The following is a 20,101-nucleotide window of genomic DNA, read 5'->3' as shown; positions in this document are numbered from 1 at the left end:
AATTTTATTTAGATCACCAAAAATAAACTACGGTTCGTCTTTGATAATACCCATTCTTGTAAGCCTCTCCCAAACTGGATCTCGAAGATCTTGATTTGGTTCCCTCTAATAAACACTTAGTTAAACTACTGGATCAAATGAGCTTCCACAAAAATACCGGTGGTTTACAAGTGGCATAAATTATAACTTCAATAGAAAATACTAATGAAACCATAGCCTAATATTCACGTTATTTACAAAGACCGTAAGAGCCCATGACTAATTACAAGTCCAACAAGTAATATAAGAAGTGAAAAGCATAATCAAGACGAGGATAAGACAAGATAGTGTGAGGATGTGCTGCATCAGTTCCGTCGGGTAAGAAAAGGTCTGTCCTCGAATCTCTGACATTGTCAACACAACCAAATTGATGCGTGGAGAATCTATATTATTAAAATAAAATTACAAATAGGTCCCTTACAAATATAAAATAACTTTAAGATTTATTATTTATTTACAAGTTTATGCCACTAAAATATTTAATAACTTTACATTTAAGTAATCCATGTTTTTTATTTTATTAAATCATTTCATAAATCAAGTTTAGCTAGATTTTTGTGTTCAACATATTTCCTAAAATAATTTAGCTGAATTTTAGGAAAATTCTAAGTTTAAAAAACGATTTTTATTAATATTATGTAGTTTTTGTGTTCAACGTATTTTAAATATTACAAAATATATATGGTTAAGCATTATTGTTACCATTAATTATTTTCAACAATAAAATCTGTCTATGCTATAGTTTAAATATTTTTGAATTATTTGTAGAATAATATGTATATTTATAACTGAATGTTTATTTTTAATCTTTCTAAATTTTGCCTATTATATATATATATATATATATTTCAAATTTCTAAAATATATTTTAACCATTTCAGTTACTATTAATTATTTCAACAGTAAACCAGTTTGTATATAAAAACTTAAATATCGTTGAATTACTTGTAAAACAATATTTAATGTTTATAATTTAATATCTTTTTTTGATGTATCTAACTCTCGCCTTATGGCATGCATCTAACCAAAATATTTTAAATATTATTACATTTTTGAAACAATTTCGTCTTTAAAAAATATTACTCAAACATTCAATGATTTAATATTTGTCAAAGGTTAAATATGGCACACGGTCAATATTTTTATAACATGTATGTAAACTTTTTTATTTTGGAACTCATAACATGCATGTAAACTATTTATCTATTTTGTTCATAATCATTTTAATATGATAAATACAAAAAAATTAGAAATAGGAAAAAGTAAATTTTTTATTTAGGTTAATTTATGTTTCCATATCCATATGTTAAAGGAAATTGTCTATCATATAAATAGAGGTCTAATGAAGATGTGTTTCATATGATCTAAGAAAAACATTGGAACATTTAGTTTTGAGTAGTTTATAAAACTAAATAAGAAAAAATTTCCTACTATATAAAATGGACTAAATTGAAGCCCTTTAAAGCATGCCACATAGGCAAAAATATTCACAGCCAATCATAGTGCCATGTCATTGTAATATTAAATAGTCATGTGTTTATTTTCTCTTTGAATACAGAATATCTACATTTATCAGTAGTTGGTCTGTTACTCTTTTGACGATTATGATTCTTTCTCTGATTTAAAACAGGTTCACTGAACTTAGAGATTGTGATCTATAAAAAATATATATATATTATATAAGAAGAAATAGTTAAATTTTTAAGCATGCCAGACGATTATATAAAGTAATATAACAAACAAATTCCATTATTATGTTAAACTCATTTCAAATTTTGTTTTGAATATGTAACTATTGCTCACCTCAACACCGTGAACACACGCTTTTACTTTTGACAATACCATTAACACGATACAAGTCTTTAAAAGAAGGAATAAACTGAACCTTAAAACATGAAATTATCGCTCAACTTCGGATCCAACGACAAATAAAGCTTTCAACAACTCTCAAAAATTAAACAATAGAATAGTTCATGTACTCACATTGTATTAATTAAGACTGGTTCCTTAATATTTAGTTTTCAAACAACAAACTTTATTTTAAATGTTAAATAATAACAAATTTAAAGATAATACTTTTTCAAGTAATGTTAAAGAATTTGTTTTTGGAAAATAATGTTATAAGATAAATGTTAAAATAAAGTCAAAAGAGGCTCATTCAATAAGTTATTTTTGAACAAAATCATAGAATAAAGGGTCAGCTTACATGAATATGTAATTTTACATTAGACATGTATTTGTTTTCTTATCCTAAAGAAACACGAAAAAGTATTCAAGTATGCCATGGACTTCATAATTCACATAGATGTACATGTTATCTTCTCATATTCGCTAGAAGACTCAACGGCAAAACAAAATGATAGCACTTCTCTAATTTAATTTGTTATGTCAAAATTAATTTGAACACCAGGTCTTGACTCCCTCAGTTTCAGTGTACTTTTCGCTGCATAGAAAATTTTTGGATTCAAAATAAATGTAGTTTTATGATTTGATGAAAAAATTATTAACAAAATTCTCTTATTTTTTTCTATTAATTAAAATATGGTTAAATTTATGAATAATGATATTTTTGTTTTGAAAATGAACAAAATTAAATATTTTTTAATATATGTGCATAAACCTAAAATGATAATTAAAATGAAAGGAGAAAGTAATTAATTAAACTCTAAAATTAGGTTTTCTCAAATTTTTATATTGTTTTTCTGTTTGTGTCTTTAAATCAATAGGGAAAAACTACAAATCGATAAAAACATCCAAAAAGGATTATGACATTTTGCATCTTAGCAACTAACGAACATTTTTTTGAGCAACAACTAACAACAATAGAGTGATTATGCATATATATATATATATATTCTAAAAGAGTATTTGGAATGCGAAAAAGTGTTAAATCATCTCAGTTCAAATATTTGGCTTCTTTGGCAAACTCATATACTAACACTTCAACAAAAAAAATTCAGATACTAAAACAACCAACTCTACTCATGAAGATTGATTGGCGCACTGGAAGATATGAAGTATCAGGTTCTCATGAAGCCATTGACTAAGAGGTCTCGTATGTTGAAGGAACCACACCTTCTGTTTGTGTTGTGTGTCTGGCCAATAATAAATATCCTCTGATACGAGCCTCACCAAAAGACGTAACGTAACTGACTCTGATGTCCCCTATCTTTTATTAGTTAAGAGCCCATTAAAAAAAAAAGTACATGCAATTCTATGTTAAAAATATTTATAGGTCTAAGATAGTTTTTTAATAAATATATATTTGTTTTCGTACAAACTTTGTTCATAAAATATTTTTGAAAAAACAATCAAAAACTTTAAATCGATATTAGTTTTAAGGGTTTAATTTATTTATCTTTCGCATTAAAATTCTTAAAATTCTTGAGCTGGCTCTGGATGGTAGCGAGAACAAAAAGAAAATGGATGAGGAAAATGCCAAAACAAAAGTTCTCAGTTGGGAGAAGAGCTTCTGAACCGTACTAAGCATAAATGCCTAATTTAGTCGGACTCACAGACTTTGATCTCCACAATCAACCGTCGATCCATGAACCTAGAGATATTTGGCGTTCTTCAAGACATCTACTACCTATCTTCCACATTTAAGACTATTAAGTTCTCTTTTGTTTCTCGTTTAAAAAATTCCAGGGCTGATACTCTGGCAAAACAGGTCTTTTGGGCCAGAACCTCTATTATTATTTAATCTAATGAAACGCCCAGTTTGAACAAAAAAAAAAAAAAAAAAAAAAAATAATAATAATAATAATAATAATATATAACTTCAATTCTTGTATTCAGCCAAAAAGACATCAGTTACTATTTACAAATGGTTCTGTATTTTACATTTCAAATAAAATCACATCACATTGATCTGTCTCAGGGAGATATCAGACTTCTTTGAAAAATACAAAACAGAGATTACACGCACTAAATTTGTGGCAACGGCTTCATCCCCTTTCCTCATCCTAGTCTTCAAAGACACACGTGATTTGTCTGCAATCTTCTTAAATGCATAATATATATGCTCACATATATGGTGGTTGAAGGTGACGAATGACGATCATTCATGAAGCCTTTTAGCAGTCCACGCTCCTAACTTACTCCATCCGTACTTTTGACAAGCATCATGCATCCTTGTCAACATTTGGACAGGTGGATCAAAAGGCATTAAGAGAAGAAACTCTTCAAGCTGACGCAAACATCCATACTTGCAGTAAAGTTCAACCATACAATCATAATGCTCAACCTGAGGCAATATAAAGTATTTGGTGCTCATAGAACTAAAATACTGAAAGCCAAGTTCCACGTGGCCTTCGCGTATGCAAGCACGCAAGATCCCCAGAAAGGTGACATGGTCAGGCTTCACTCCTTCACCTTCCATTAGCATGAACAGCTCAAACACCTCTTTGCTCCTCCCGTTACGATAGCATCCGCGGATCATTGAGTTCCAAAGCATCAAGTCCCTTGTAGCTGCCGCCGCCTCTTCGAATACTTGGATAGCATAGTCAAAGCATCGGCATTTGGAATACATGTCGACCATAGCACCGCGTATAACAACGTCAAGATCATAGCCGTTTCTGATCAAGAAACCATGGGTTGCTTTGCCTAAACTAAGCGCAGGAACGTTTGCACAACCCGCTAAGAGAGTAGCGAGTGTGTACTTGCTGGGCTTTGCCTCGAGCTGCATCCCTTCAAAGAAAGATAAGGCTTGTTCACTCCTGCCAACTCTAGCTAAACCAGTTAACAAAGCATTCCATGAAACCTCGTCCCTTAGCTCACTCATCTGACGGAACAAAACATTGGCGCTCCCAAAGGCGCCGCATTTGCCATACATATCAAGAAGCGCATTCGCTACAATCAAATTAGCATCGTAACCATGCCGGTAGATGAAACCATGAGCTTGCTTCCCCATCTGAACATCCGAAACACCTGAGCAGACATTCAGAATCCACACTAGAGTGACGTTATCAATACCTTCCACCTCCCTGCGCATCAAGGTTAAGAAATCCAGCGCCTCATCCCATTCGCTAGCACGCACGTATCCACCCAACATAGCGTTCCATGAGATTATATTCCTCTCCGGCATCAAATCAAAAAGCTCCCTCGCATCTCTAGTTATACCATTCATCGCGTACCCTGACATAGCTGAAGTCCAAAACTTCAAATCTTTAGACTCTGTCTGATCAAACACTCTACGAGCACTCTCCAGTCTCCCACATTTCACATACATATCAAACACAGAAGTGGAAACAATCGTGTCAGGCAGAAACTTAAGCTTCACAGCGATGGCGTGGATCACCATTCCCACCTCAAGTGCCAGTGATCTCGAACAAGCTAAAACCACACTAGAGACCGTGTGATTCAAAGGTCGAACATTCAACTCTAGCATCTTGAAAAACATCGCCACGGCCTCATCATTCAAACCCATCTCAACATACCTCCTCACAATCACATTCCAAGAAACATCACTAGGCCTTTCCATCTCATCAAACACTCTCCTCGCGTCGCTCATGGCCCCACACTTGCCGTAAACATCAACAACCGAAGTCTCCAAATCAAGATTCCCCGAATACCCATGCTTCACCACACCGCAATGAAGCTGCCTCAGCAGCCCCAAGTCCAAGACGAAACCGCACGACTTCAACACGCCCGAGAAAGACGTCTCCGTCCCTCGTATCCCGTCTCTGTTCATCCTAACGAACGTGCGAAACACCTCGCCGTGGTCTCTGCTCTTCGCGCAAGCCGTGATCAGAGCGTTCCAAGAACCTCCGTCTCGTTCAGGCATTTGCTCGAACAGCTCGCGCGCATCGCTCAAACACCCGATTCCGCCGTAAGTCTCGATCGCTCTGTTCAATAGGAAGATCGGAGGGAGGGGAGAGAACGTCACCAGGTGGGAGACGACTTTGCGGGCTTGCACGACGAGCGATTTCGAGGAGCACGAGCGGAGGAGACGCTCGTATAGCCAGTAGGAGACTGGCTCTAGAGAAGGGAAGAGGAGAGAGACTGCTTTGGAGATGTGACCGCCTTCGAGTTGCTCGAGGATTTGGTGGTGGGTCGCTGAGTTGTTTCCGGGTCGGGTGGTGTTGAGGATAGGTTTGCGGGTTTTCTGGCGGCTTAGGACACGGCCAACGGCGGCAGAGACTCCGGTCAGTGCCATGTGTAAGGTTCTGTAAGAAAAGAAACATACAAAATCTTAAAAGGGTCACTGTGAAAGCCCAATTAGTTTTAATATTGGGCCTTTGCAAATTGAAAGGTCAGAATAAAATTAACATTGCTCAAATTGAAAGCCCAATTACATCGGTTATCAATTTGGTTTAATTGTATCAAACCAAATTGATAACCGAAGTAATTATTCCGTACTGCCGATGAGAGTTTTTCGTATCCAAACCGGAGCCATTCATAGTTGCTTCTTGCTTTGCTTGTATGCATATGTACAATTGTTTTTTTAACTCACAATTGTTTACAATATATCTATGGTGATTCGTTCTACTTTTTCATTTCTTAAAGAAAAGTTAAATGATCTAAAACATTTTTTAGACTTAGATAAGAATTGGATCGATTTAGTCTACATACATTTGCAAAACCGGTCTGAGCATAGGCAATTGAAACATTGCCAAAATGTTAGGAAACAAATTACATATACAGATTTTCAAATTTGAAACAAATTATTTTTATATATGCTTACCAAATTGTCTATAGGTTCCAAAATATAAATATGCTGGTCCATTGCATTTGGTCTACTAAAATTTACCAACTCATATGTATTATCAGAGTTTTTCGTATCCAAACCGGAGCCATTCATAGTTGCTTCTTGCTTGCTTGTATGCATATGTACAATTTTTTTTTCTAACTTACAATTGTTTACAATATATGTATGATGATTCGTTCTACTTTTTCATTTCTTAAAGAAAAGTGAAATGATCTAAAACATCTTTTAGCCTTAGATAAGAATTGGATCGATCGAGTCTACATACATTTGCAAAACCGGTCTGAGCATAGGCTATTCAAAGATTGCCAAAATGTTAGGAAACAAATTACATATACAGATTTTCAAATTTGAAATAAATTATTTTTATATATATGCTTACTAAATTGTCTATAGGTTCCAAAATATAAATATACTGGTCCATTGCATTTGGTCAACTAAAACCTACCAACTCATATGTTATATATACCAAGCTAAGCTGGCAAGCTCAGTGATATAAAAGCAGATTCGAATTTATAAAAACCGTACTTAGCATAACTATACAGAATTTATGAAGGATTCCCCAAATGAGAGAATATTGGCCTGAAAAAGTTTTTCGAATACAAGAAGAAAAAATAATCATAAGAGAAGATGGTGCCACCAAACATTAGTTAAATCGATTTATTCATGTGGTTTAAAAGTTAGGTGGCATACAAAATCACGAAGAAGATACAAAAAAAAAGTTGAAAATGACTTACAAAAATTAAAATATATCGACGTATAGTATAGGTTTCATCATTTCTTTTGTGCAGAACATTGTGTTTTCATCATAAAACATTGTGAATTGTGTTTTCTTTTTTTCATTAAAATTAAGTTATATAATTATATTGTTTCTATATTTTAGATAAGTATTGTAATAACTAAAAAGGTAAAAAATCTTTTTGTAAAAATACATCACTAAACTAAAATTTGGAACTTTTTTATTTCAAAGTTCAAACAAGATGGTAGGCATTAAAAGAAAAAAAAGATGGTAGGCATTTGTAAAGAAAAAATAAAAAAAAACCATGACACGTTTAAATATAAAATCTTTAGAAGTCCACCTAACTATATAATGTGATTTTTTCATACTCCATCCAAGAACAAAAATTCCCAACTTTTTTAACATCTTTTTTTCTACAAGTGGCCATTTGTGATGTCCTGAAGCCTAACTCAAAGAGCCACCCTCCCTCTCACTTCACAAGAACCACACAAAGTTCATCCAAACACAATCCTCCCACCTCCACCTCACGTTCCCCTGGCCGCCACCACTACAACTTCTCTCTACTCTCCTGAAATCAAATTCCCATTATGCAACACCATTTTCATCATCTTCATCAACAACATCGCCATCATCTTCTTCTTCTTCTTCTTCATCATCCATACCCCATATCCCAATCTTTCTAGATTCTCATTTCCTCCTCTTGATTCCCACACATCTAATCTCCCTCCTCTTCCCTAGGCATGACTCTTCCTCATGGTCTCTCTTCCGTTAGGAACCACTCTCTTCTACTCAAGACTTCTCACCTCTGCGTGCCTAGATCAGCTATAGGTTGCTTCTCTCCCAAGGAATCTCCTTTCTTCAAGAAGAACAGTGCCCCATTATTCCTTTCTCCCAAGAAACACACTTCATTCCCTCTGAAACTTCTCTACCCTTTAGCTAGCTTCTCCTCTTATGCTGAAGGAGATGGCGATCATCAACACGAATCAGATGGAAAAGTTAATGCAGAAGAAGCTGTTGGAGACTTCTCTGGAATGGCTCAAGCCTTTCACATTTCGTCCAGAACGGCTAGGGCAATCACCGTAGTCATCGCCTTCTCTGCTCTCTCCTTGCCACTCCTCATGAAATCCCTGGGACAAGGACTCGCGCTCAAGACTAAGCTCCTCTCTTACGGGACGCTCCTCTTCGGTTTCTACATGGCTTGGAACATCGGAGCTAACGATGTGGCCAATGCCATGGGGACTTCCGTTGGATCCGGAGCCCTGACCATCAGGCAAGCTGTGATTACTGCTGCGGTTCTCGAGTTCTCGGTGCCCTTTTGATGGGAACTCACGTGACTAGCACGATGCAGAAAGGGATCCTCATGGCTAATGTGTTCCAAGGCAAAGATATGTTGCTCTTTGCTGGTCTCCTCTCTTCCTTGGCTGCAGCTGGAACTTGGTTACAGGTTATCTTTTCTTTCTTCCTCACTAGTTTCAAGAAAAAGATTTAGTAAAATTAATACCAATTTTCAAGAAATAGTTAGGAATTCAACACTATATGAGATTAGTGCTTAGGGAAAAGATTAGTTTAGAAAAATCGACCGATTATTAAAACATTGGTTAATACGTTTGAGGATGGCAATGACAAATGATACAAGTACGGAACCTAATAGCAGTGCCTGAAAACAGTTATGCTTTCTTCCTCTGTTATTTTCACAGGTGGCTTCTTACTACGGATGGCCAGTATCGACAACGCACTGTATAGTGGGATCAATGGTTGGGTTTGGACTAGTCTACGGTGGAGCTGGGGCTGTTTTCTGGAGCTCTTTAGCTAAAGTGGCTTCATCTTGGGTCATCTCTCCTCTAATGGGAGCTCTTGTCTCCTTTCTTGTCTACAAATGCATCAGAAGAGTAAGTACAACAAATCAAAATAAATCAATCTCAGGGACCAAACTATGTCTACAGTATCTATATATGTAGTAGTATTATTTAATCGCTATAGATATATATATATATATATATATATATATATATATATATATTGTAACTACAATACCTAATGAACATTAGGATTCTATATGTTATCTACATGCTTTTAAGCTTCTGTCCTGTGCAGTTTGTTTACAGTGCACCAAACCCGGGACAAGCAGCGGCAACAGCAGCTCCCGTCGCGGTGTTCATAGGCGTGGCCAGCATTTCTTTCGCCGCGTTTCCTCTGAGCAAGATCTTCCCCATAGCTCTGTCACAAGCCCTAGCCTGCGGAGCAGCAGGAGCCATAATCTTCGACAGAATCATCCGAGACAAGCTCGGCCACCTCCTCGCCAAAACCAAACCGGTAGACGCACCGCAGCAGAACCAGCCAAAAAGCATCGGCTTCCTCTCCGAGATAGCTGGCCCCACGGACACTCAGCTCGAGATAGTCTACGGAGTCTTCGGCTACATGCAAGTCCTCTCCGCCTGCTTCATGTCCTTCGCACACGGAGGCAGCGACGTCTCCAACGCGATAGGACCTTTGGCCGCGGCCTTGAGCATCCTCCAGAGAGGAGCTACGGGAGTAGGAGGAGGAGATATCGTGATCCCCATGGACGTTCTCGCGTGGGGAGGGTTCGGTATCGTCGCTGGTCTCACCATGTGGGGGTACAGAGTGATCGCGACGATAGGGAAGAAGATCACCGAGCTTACTCCGACGAGAGGGTTCGCGGCGGAGTTCGCGGCGGCGTCGGTGGTTTTGTTTGCTTCCAAGTTAGGGCTTCCGATATCGGCGACGCATACGCTAGTTGGAGCTGTGATGGGAGTTGGGTTCGCGAGGGGGCTTAATAGCGTGAGGTCGGAGACGGTGAAAGAGATCGTTGCTTCGTGGCTAGTTACGATTCCTGTCGGAGGGACACTCGCTGTGATCTACACTTGGGTTTTCACCAAGCTCTTGTCTTTTGTCTTGTGAGTTTCTTCTGTTGTCTTTTTTTTTTTTTTTTTTTTTTTTTTGGTTGGTTGTCTGATTTTGAAGAACATGAATCGGTGCATCTTCTTCTCTTGTTTACTTATCGGTACGCGATTTTAAAAAAAACCCTGAAATTATTTGTGGAGACTCTACTACCTCGCTGTTGTGTGATAGTTAAAAGTAGACTTGCAGTTTCGATTCAATCAGTTTGGTTTGGTTTCGTTTGGTTTCGTTTGGTTCTTAATTATTTCGGTTTAAAAATTTTAACGAATTTAACAGATTTTTTTTGAATGTATGTGATACTTCGAAACAATCAATCTTTTTAATGTTGTTGACTTTTACTTCTTTGTTCCAATTTGTTTTGCATATGATATCATCCATGTCAAGATTATTATTATTATTTTTTCACGTCAAGATTATTGTCTCGCTGTGATTCTGATATCTAAGTAGACTTGCAGTTTCGATTTATCCAGTTAAGCCGATTCGGCTAATTCATTTTCGGTTTTTTGGATTCTTGACTATTTCGGTTTTAAAATTATGACGAATTTAACAGACCTATTTTTTGTTTCAGTTATAGGTCAATTTTAAAACAAAAAAACTCGAAATTTTTGGTTAAATTTGGTTTGTTTTCAGTTTTTGATTAGTTAGATTAATTTTCAAGTTTTCTAGTTAGTTTAGTTTCAAATATGCTTATTATTATTTATTTGTTTTTGCAAAACTGTACTTATCGAACCGACCTGGAAATCAATATTTTAAAAAGCTTACTGAACTTAACTTATAACCATTTTTGAGCACCTTTGATCCTCTGGCCATATCAAATGTGGCTATACATTCAACTTTAATTTAAAAAACGAGGAAGTCGTTTGTAATAGTAGTAACACTCGACCTATCTGCCTAAAGTGTGACAACCGTTGCCCTGAGTCTGTATACTAAGATGCAAGAGAGGCCTATTTTGTTCGCTGGGATGTTTAGAGAATGCCAGATATGACACATATGATCAGCCATTGCAACACACACTCACACAGTGGCAAAGGGAGGTAGGGAGTAAGAGAGCAGCTGCCCCTTATGAAATACTGAAATAATTGTTTTTCCATTACTTATTTGAGTATTATATGATTTTAATAGTGAAATTTCTTCTCTCCTATAAATTGAAGATAAATTTAATATTGTCTCATAAAACTTTCGGTCTTGCTCTGCAACCGGCAATACATACATCGGCTGCATTAGAAGCATCGAAGGTTTTACTTTGAAAATAAAGTATCCATTTTAAATATTGTTGACTTAGATCTCCAATTCATTTCTATTTTTATTTGTATATTTTTTTATAAAATAAAAAATTTCTATTATAGAAGTGAATTTGCTCTAATATATACCTCTCTAATAGAGTTTTTTTAGACTGCTGAGCGTACCATCCAGCTCCTAACATGAAGTGGCTGCTGAGCGTACCATCCATCCACTTCACAAGAAATAGCATGCGATATACCATATCGCGTACCATCCAGCTCCCACAGCGACCCCTGCCTTTTCAGCTTCTCACAAGTCACAACCAAAGACAGTTGACTAATGAATTAATGGACTCTTAAAGTCGTTCACACTTGGACAGTCACAAAAGTCTAGACGTGGAGACTTTCAAAGGACATGAAACAAAAATTAGGACATTGCGTATCTAAATTTAAATAGCATTGCACAAAGATAAAATTGGTTCTCGATCTTTTCTTATGTAGCTTATTTGGTTCTCTATCTTTCAGACTTATGTTTGTTAAGTTTTTTTTTTGAAACTATGTGTTTGTTAAGTTGTTCACTTTACTTAGTGTTTGTATTGATTTATTATTTCATTTCAGATTATTAAATTGTTATATCCATGATTTTATACTCCATCTGTACCATTTTAAGTGATGTTTAAGCATTTTTATTTTGTTCCATTATAAGTGATGTTCTCACATTTCTGGATAAAATTTAATGTCAATTGAAACTTTCAACCAATTACAAAATACTACATGTTTTTCTTATTGGTTAGACTGATTTTATTTAATGCAATTTTATGTAACCAAAATAAATTGCATAGAAATTTGTATTTTCTTAATCTTTGTGTAGAAATCTTAAACACCACTTAAAATGGTACAGATGAAGTAATTGTTATTTATATCTATTTTATGAGTATTTAAGTACAAATTATACTTGAATGTTCAAGTATAATGGTTGATTTTTCTTTCTATTTAAATGTTATTATCTGTTTTTTTTTTGTCTTTTTGTCTTTAATTAACCGATATCTATAACCTCTGAACTCTGATGTCCACTTGAGAGTTTAAGGATAGATATTTATAAAAATAATAGAAGTACAAATTATAGTTACACCGTCCTAAAGTAATGTTTATTGTACAATCGATTTAAAAATATAAAAACCTGTTTCGTGCAAACTTTATTTCAGACTCGAGTCTTATCTTTGTAATATTTATGCTTTAATTGAAAGCCTTTTTTCCAAAAAAAAAATATAATGAAATTTTCAAAGAAAAAAGTTGCATTATTTATGCATGTATAGTTTATATAGAGCCTTTCTCTGAAACGTTTTCTTACAAAAAAAAAATAATTAACGTACAAGCTAAATCCAATAAACTATGATTAGTGTCATATTTGACAAGAATGTCTGTTAAATTTTAGCAAAAAAAAAAAAAAGAATGTCTGTTAAATCTCGAACTATACACCACACGGGCGTTCCATTAACTTCATCAACGCTTTCTTCCTTTTTTCTTTCCACGCATTAATTAATTATTACCTAAAAGACCACAAACAAGCCGTGCACATCACGCGCCGGTCAAATCAAAACCGTAGAAAAAACCAAAAAACGGAACTTGACTAGTTTTCCACGAAACCTTCCCACTAGAGAAATAGCGAAGAAGAAGAAGACGACGATAGTTAAAACTCACAGTCGTCCAAAAAATCAAACCTTTCGATTGCTCGATAAAGAAAGGTTCCACCTTTTTTATTTCTTAAAATGGAAGAAGAGAGCCGAATCGGAGACGAGCTCTCTACCTCCCTCATCACGGCGGAGCGCCTCCGCGTCTCCGTCGACGAAGCCAAATCCTTCAAAACAGAGTGCGGCGAGGTCGGCAAGCAAGCTGATCGCCTCGCGCAGATGCTCCGCACCCTCGTCCGCCTCGCGGCCGCCTCCTCCCAGCAGCAGCAGCTCTACGACCGCCCGATCCGGAGAGTCCTCGCCGACGTCAGGAAGAATCTGGACAGAGCGCTTTCCCTCGTACGCAAGTGCAGGAGACACAACAACGTCCTCCGGCGAGTCTTCACCATCATCAACGCGGCGGACTTTCGTAAAGTCGTCAACTTTCTCGAGTCCTCTAACGGCGACGTGAAGTGGCTGCTGAGCGTTTTCGACGGCGACGGCGACGGTAACGGAGGAGGGGTCGTGATCACGCTTCCGCCGATCGCCACCAACGACCCGATTCTCCCGTGGGTTTGGTCGCTTGTGGCTTCGGTGCAGATGGGGAAGGTTGTGGATAAGATCGACGCCGCGAGCCAGCTCGCCTCTCTCGCCGGAGACAACGACAGGAACAAGAAGATTATCGTGGACGAAGGAGGTGTGCCTCCGTTGCTGAGGCTTCTCAAGGATGGGTCGTGTCCCGAGGGGCAAGTCTCTGCTGCTAATGTGTTAAAGCTTTTGGCTTGCGATGAGGATAAGGTTAGGTGTATAGTTAACGAGCTCGGTGTTCCGGTCATAGTCCAAGTTCTCGGCGATTCTCCGGTTAGGGTTCAGACCAAAGTAGCTACATTGGTGGCGAGGATGGCGGAGCACGATGCGGTAGCTCAAGAGGAGTTCGCGAGGCAGAGTGTGATTAAGCCTCTCGTGACTTCGCTTTCGCTGGACGTCTTTGCGGATGGTCATGAACAACAACCGAGTAAGCATAGTAGCATTCACTCTCTTGTTAAAGATCCGGTTTTGAGAGTTTACAAGAGTTCTAAGTCGAATGTGTATAGCGAGATCGGCGGTGGTGGTGGTAGTGGAAGTAGAGCTTTGAAGAAGGAGAGGGACAACGAGAGTCCTGAAGTGAAACACGAGCTTAAGGTTAACTGCGCGGAGGCTTTGTGGATGCTCGCTAGAGGGAATGTAGCGAACAGTAGGAGGATCACCGAGACGAAAGGGTTGCTTTCTCTGGCTAAGATCGTGGAGAAAGAAGATGGAGAGTTGCGGTATAATTGCTTGATGACGTTGATGGAGATAGCTTCTGCTGCTGAGTCCAATGCCGACCTTAGACGAGCAGCTTTCAAGACTAACTCACCTGCTGCCAAAGCCGTCATCGACCAGATGATGTGGATAATCAAAGAGATTGATAGCCCGGTTTTGAAAATACCGGCGATTCGGTCTATAGGTTCGTTAGCCAGGACGTTCCCGGCGAGAGAGACGAGGATGGTCCAGCCCTTGGTGGAGAAGCTAGGTAGCAGCAACCAAGAAGTGGCGATAACAGCTGTGGTTTCGTTACAGAAGTTTGTATGTCCTGAGAACTTCCTCTGCGCGGAGCATTCCAAGAACATAATAGAGTACGGTGCGGTGCCGTTGCTGATGAAGCTGATAAGGAACTTCGAGCAGCAAGTGCAGTTGCAGTGTCTTGTTCTGCTGTGTTACCTTTCGATGAATGCTAGTAACCATGAGCAGTTGGAACAGGCTAAGGTTCTGACGGTGCTCGAAGGTGCGGAACGGTTGGCGAGTCTGCAGAACCCGGAGTTGAGAGAGCTTGTGTCGAAAGCGGTGTATCAGTTAAGTTTATATAATGCAGGAAGTCATAGTCAGATGCTATCCTATGCTGGTCCTTGAAAGCAAACATGGTTTACGGTTTGTTTGGGTTCTGGTACAGACAGAAACTCCATTGTTAGATTATTACAGGGACAGAGCAAAAGTGAAATCTCTGGTTTTCTGATCATTTGAATGATCAAATCCTCCATTGTAAGTAAAAACGAAAACAAATATGGAAAGGGTAAAAATAAAAATAGCTTTGCTCTGTGTGATTTCAAAATTTCTAGTGTTTTTAAACTACAGTTTAAGTGTAAATGAATAAGCCACTAAAGTTAATCAGGAAAATAGTGGTCTATTGAGTATTTCCAATTTCATTCTATTTTGAAGTGAAAATAAAAATTTATGGGACAAATGAGTACAGAGATTTTCTAATTCCACTTTACTTTAGTGTATTCCAATTTTCATTTAAGACTTTTTCAAACTAAAAATCTTCTCTATTTATACTTAGAAAATAGGTTTATTCAAAAAAAATGTAGACTTTTCATTATTTTATTTTGTAACCGATATTCTGTACTCCATTTTTTTCTACAAAATTGCGTAGATTTCATCAAATTCAACTATAAGTAATACTAGTAACATTAACTCACCAAACACCAGCTCTGGTTTTTGTTCTTTTGGAAAATTAGTATTACTAGCGCGGATTATGTATTTTGAATTTGTTTTATTTATATATAACTTCGTGTAATACATTATTTATAACTTAATTTAGAACAGTTGTTTTGCTACCAATTTAAATTGAATATTTTGTAATATTTCCAAATTTAATTTTGAGTTTTTTTTTTCAATTGTGTCACATAATTTATGTTATTGTAAAGCAAATTTACGTGTTTTATGTAACCGTAAAACAACAAAAATAACGTAATAAATACACGGAAAATGAATTGAGTTATTTTAAAAAAAATTTAAGCATTTTTATCTTTTATTTTGAAATTTATATTTGAAGCTTACAAAGTTTTACAAATTTATCGGTGTTAATTATATGATGACAAAAAAACTATTAGTGCCAATTGTATTAACAGTTTCGGTCTTTTTAGTTAAAATGTTGAAATTTTATCACAAAAACACATGGGAACAAATTCAAACGTAGTTTTTAATTTGTTATACTTTTTATGTTCTATTTGTATTTAACTCTCTTGGTTCATTTCCAAAGTTTAATATACTATCTAATATTAATTTTATATATAATTATTTTCTATTTTATTTAGTAAAGAGAGAATTTTATTCTTATAGATTCCGTCAAGTGGTTCTTCCTCGAAAAAGCCCGCAAAAATGCATTTTGAGACATGGAATACTTCTGAGCTGCATACCACCAAAGCAGTTTTATGGCTCTTCTTTGTGGCTTCCTTGTAATTAAATTAAAAATTAACCGTCATATTGGCCCAATGTTTTTCTTGTACAATTCCACATGAACCGAATAAAGGTCGGAACTTGCATCTGGTCTCAGTGTTATCCATGACTCAGTTCTTGAGAAGGGATTCCATGATGTTAATATACCCATGCAAACGAAACTGAACCAAATATACTAAAGCTCTCCGCTTTAACAACTTAATGAATATTTTTTCTGCAGTCCAAACCTTCATTATGTCACGGCTTTAGGTAAATTCTAGTAGTTAAGAACTATTATCATCTGCAACAAACAGAAACCATATGCGCTGATGGATTAATAGTTGCCTGAAATATATAAGTAACACAGAATACAGTTACCAAGCTCACATTGTGAACCAACATGTTGGAACTACGATTGTAGAAAAGTTTCTCTAGTTAGCTTATTAAACGTTTAGATCAAGTTTTTCCTAAGGACAAAACGAAAACATTTTTGAATATTTGTCCGTAGAACATTCTCCATGCAAGAGCTGTCTGGAACCAAACATAATAAGCACAACGTTACATTCTCAAAATTCTTCCTCCACTTAATCAAATTCCTAACCTCATCATAGCTCACTGTGCGCAACTCCAGGACACTGAGGTGATTCGAAATGCATTTTTCTGTGAACAAAGTAATTTCTATCTCCATGTCCTATGGTTGCTGATCCCATTGAAGTGAAACTAACAGAGACTGTTGGTATCGGGAAGCAAGCAGCTGTGAATTTCAAGCGAGTTCTCTGCAAATAACCTTTCCCATCCAAAACAAAGCTTAAATCAAGAACCGCCACAAAGAATCTATGCTCATCTGATCTTTATGCAAGGTAGACTTTATAAACAGCTGGAATTGGCATGGAGATCCTTCTCATCAGAGAAAAGGGTAAGCTGTGACTTGGGCATACCGGTGAGCAGTGTGTTGATAAAAGGCGACATAATCACCTCAGAGTTTACTATGGCTAATGATCTCGAAAATCCTTAAAGTCTTAAATATTACTCCCTCTGTTTTTTAAAGATACATATTTTAGACTTTTCACATATATTAAGAAATCACATTAAAAATGCATTGATTTTTGTGAATAACAATTTTCTATAATTTTTAACCAATAAAAATTCAATAAACACAATTAATTTTCTTGAAGTTAACAGATTTTTATTAAATAATACATTGAAAAAGTAAAAAATGTATTTTTTTAAAACAAATTTTTTTCCTAGAACATAGATCTTTAAAAAACAGAGGGAGTATTACATTTTTAATATGATATTTGCAAACAAAGTAAAAAAGTATGCACTTTCTCAATTCTCAATTAGACTCAAATAAGATGCATGTCTCCTGGCTATTTATGTGCAGTGTATTTTTAAACAGACCATGATTATGAAGAGACAATTCAAGTTAATCTATAAGAGAACCTTATACTAAATGGACAAAGCTGAAGGCACATGACTATACCAATCAAAAGAAGCTAATAATGTTTTTTGAAAAAAGTACTGGTGTCGAAAGTGGATGGATGGTTGCCTAAAGTAACGTTAGGTAAATAATTGTGGAGTAAAACAGTGGAATCCTACAATAGGTAAATAATTGTGAAACACTTAGAAAAAATAAAATAAAAAGGAACAACGATCACCTGTTTAGCAAGCATGCTGTTTTCTCATGTATTGTCCACAAAAATATAATGTACAGTAAGAATCCTTTTCTTTCTAAACTATGAGGACAGTAGTAGTAATTTGTACATCCTCATTATGACATACATTATACATTTTGAATAAACATGAAAGACTATAAATAGATATGCATCGATGATAACCTGGAAATGAAGGATGCTTAGATCTTAAATTCCACCAGGAATCATAAAAGACTGTACTCCTTTGCATGACCATGCAATCCTGAGGTTATAAAGCAAATGAGATATGGTAACAATTGAAAAAAATATTATCAGTGAACCAAGCAGACAACAGCTCAAGGGAGGGAAATGGGAAGAAGAGTTGCTTTCCTGGAATAAACAGAACTATATTAGCTATAAATTTAACGTAGACATTTAAGAATGGCACAAACCAAATAATATTAGACTTGTTATAGAGGCATATATGCTGACAGTGACCAAAACAAAAAAAAAACACAAAAAGGATTTCAGTGATCTGAGAAAGTGCTGATGAATATAAAAACTTAGCAAAAGAAAGTTTGACCTTATATTTAGTGTTATAACCGAAGAGAGTATTATACACAGAACATAAAAAGAAAAGTTAGTATATCATATTTTTAAGACAACGAATAAAGACAATTCAAGTTAATCCATAAGAGAACCTTATACTAAATGGACAAAGCTGAAGGCACATGACTATACCAATCAAAAGAAGCTAATAATGTTTTTTGAAAAAAGTACTGGTGTCGAAAGTGGATGGATGGTTGCCTAAAGTAACGTTAGGTAAATAATTGTGGAGTAAAACAGTGGAATCAATAGGTAAATAATTGTGAAACACTTAGAAAAAAATAAAATAAAAAGGAACAACGATCACCTGTTTAGCAAGCATGCTGTTTTCTCATGTATTGTCCACAAAAATATAATGTACAGTAAGAATCCTTTTCTTTCTAAACTAGAGGACAGTAGTAGCAATTTGTACATCCTCATTATGACATACATTATACATTTTGAATAAACATGAAAGACTATAAATAGATATGCATTGATGATAACCTGGAAATGAAGGATGCTTAGATCTTAAATTCCACCAGGAATCATAAAAGACTGTACTCCTTTGCATGACCATGCAATCCTGAGGTTATAAAGCAAATGAGATATGGTAACAATTGAAAAATATTATCAGTGAACCAAGCAGACAACAGCTCAAGGGAGGGAAATGAGAAGAAGAGTTGCTTTCCTGGAATAATCCCAACACTTGGGGACATTTTTATAGCCTGAATTTAGACGTCTTTCCCTTTCTCAACTGAAGTATCAGCCTTTTTATTACTCTAAAACCAAAGAAACCCACCCAGCAGAGTTAAGAGAAAAAACTAAAGTTTGACTAAACAGAACTATATTAGCTATAAATTTAACGTAGACATTTAAGAATGACACAAACCAAATAATATTAGACTTGTTATAGAGGCATATATGCTGACAGTGACCAAAACAAAAAAAAAAACACAAAAAGGATTTCAGTGATCTGAGAAAGTGTTGATGAATATAAAAACTTAGCAAAAGAAAGTTTGACCTTATATTTAGTGTTATAACCGAAGAGAGTATTATATACAGAACATAAAAAGAAAAGTTAGTATATCATATTTTTAAGACAACGAATAAAGACAGATAATGGTATTTGAAATTGACCTAGGATCCTTACAATGCTGGTGCACTGTGACCAAGCGGCTGTAGCATCAAAGCTTTAGTGTTCTGTATTGGTTTATAACAGGCACACACAAGTATTCATTCTTTGATGTTGGCCGATGACTTGAAGAGGCATTTAAACTCTGTAACCTGTTCATACAATAAACAAAGAAAACCAAAAGAGATTAGTCAATATCAGGAACAGTAAATGATGTTTC

At 35.9% G+C, this 20,101-nt stretch overlaps 3 protein-coding genes across 3 annotated transcripts; 2 read left to right on the top strand and 1 right to left on the bottom strand.

Annotated features, from left to right (window-relative positions):
• Positions 1-3,799: 3,799 nt before the first annotated feature.
• Positions 3,800-6,229, bottom strand: LOC108823594 (pentatricopeptide repeat-containing protein At3g26540). Its single transcript, XM_018596833.2, has one exon. It carries the CDS (start codon positions 6,194-6,196, stop codon positions 4,100-4,102), a length of 2,097 nt encoding a protein of 698 aa, XP_018452335.1. The 5' UTR covers positions 6,197-6,229; the 3' UTR covers positions 3,800-4,099.
• Positions 6,230-7,818: 1,589 nt separating this feature from the next.
• LOC108828476 (inorganic phosphate transporter 2-1, chloroplastic) lies at positions 7,819-10,620 on the top strand. The gene is given in 4 exon segments (XM_018602183.2): positions 7,819-8,786; positions 8,789-8,928; positions 9,182-9,373; positions 9,579-10,620. Coding segments are annotated over 4 exon segments (1,719 nt in total). The 5' UTR covers positions 7,819-8,224; the 3' UTR covers positions 10,404-10,620.
• A 2,626-nt stretch (positions 10,621-13,246) lies between these two features.
• On the top strand, positions 13,247-15,413 carry LOC108827833 (uncharacterized). Its single transcript, XM_018601333.2, has one exon. It carries the CDS (start codon positions 13,393-13,395, stop codon positions 15,220-15,222), a length of 1,830 nt encoding a protein of 609 aa, XP_018456835.1. The 5' UTR covers positions 13,247-13,392; the 3' UTR covers positions 15,223-15,413.
• Positions 15,414-20,101: the final 4,688 nt, after the last annotated feature.

The sequence above is a fragment of the Raphanus sativus genome, chromosome 9 (assembly GCF_000801105.2).
Source record: "Raphanus sativus cultivar WK10039 chromosome 9, ASM80110v3, whole genome shotgun sequence".
NCBI classification, from domain to species: domain Eukaryota; kingdom Viridiplantae; phylum Streptophyta; class Magnoliopsida; order Brassicales; family Brassicaceae; genus Raphanus; species Raphanus sativus.
Note: the sequence above shows the minus strand (reverse complement) of the source record. Positions and strands in the feature narration are given on the sequence as shown.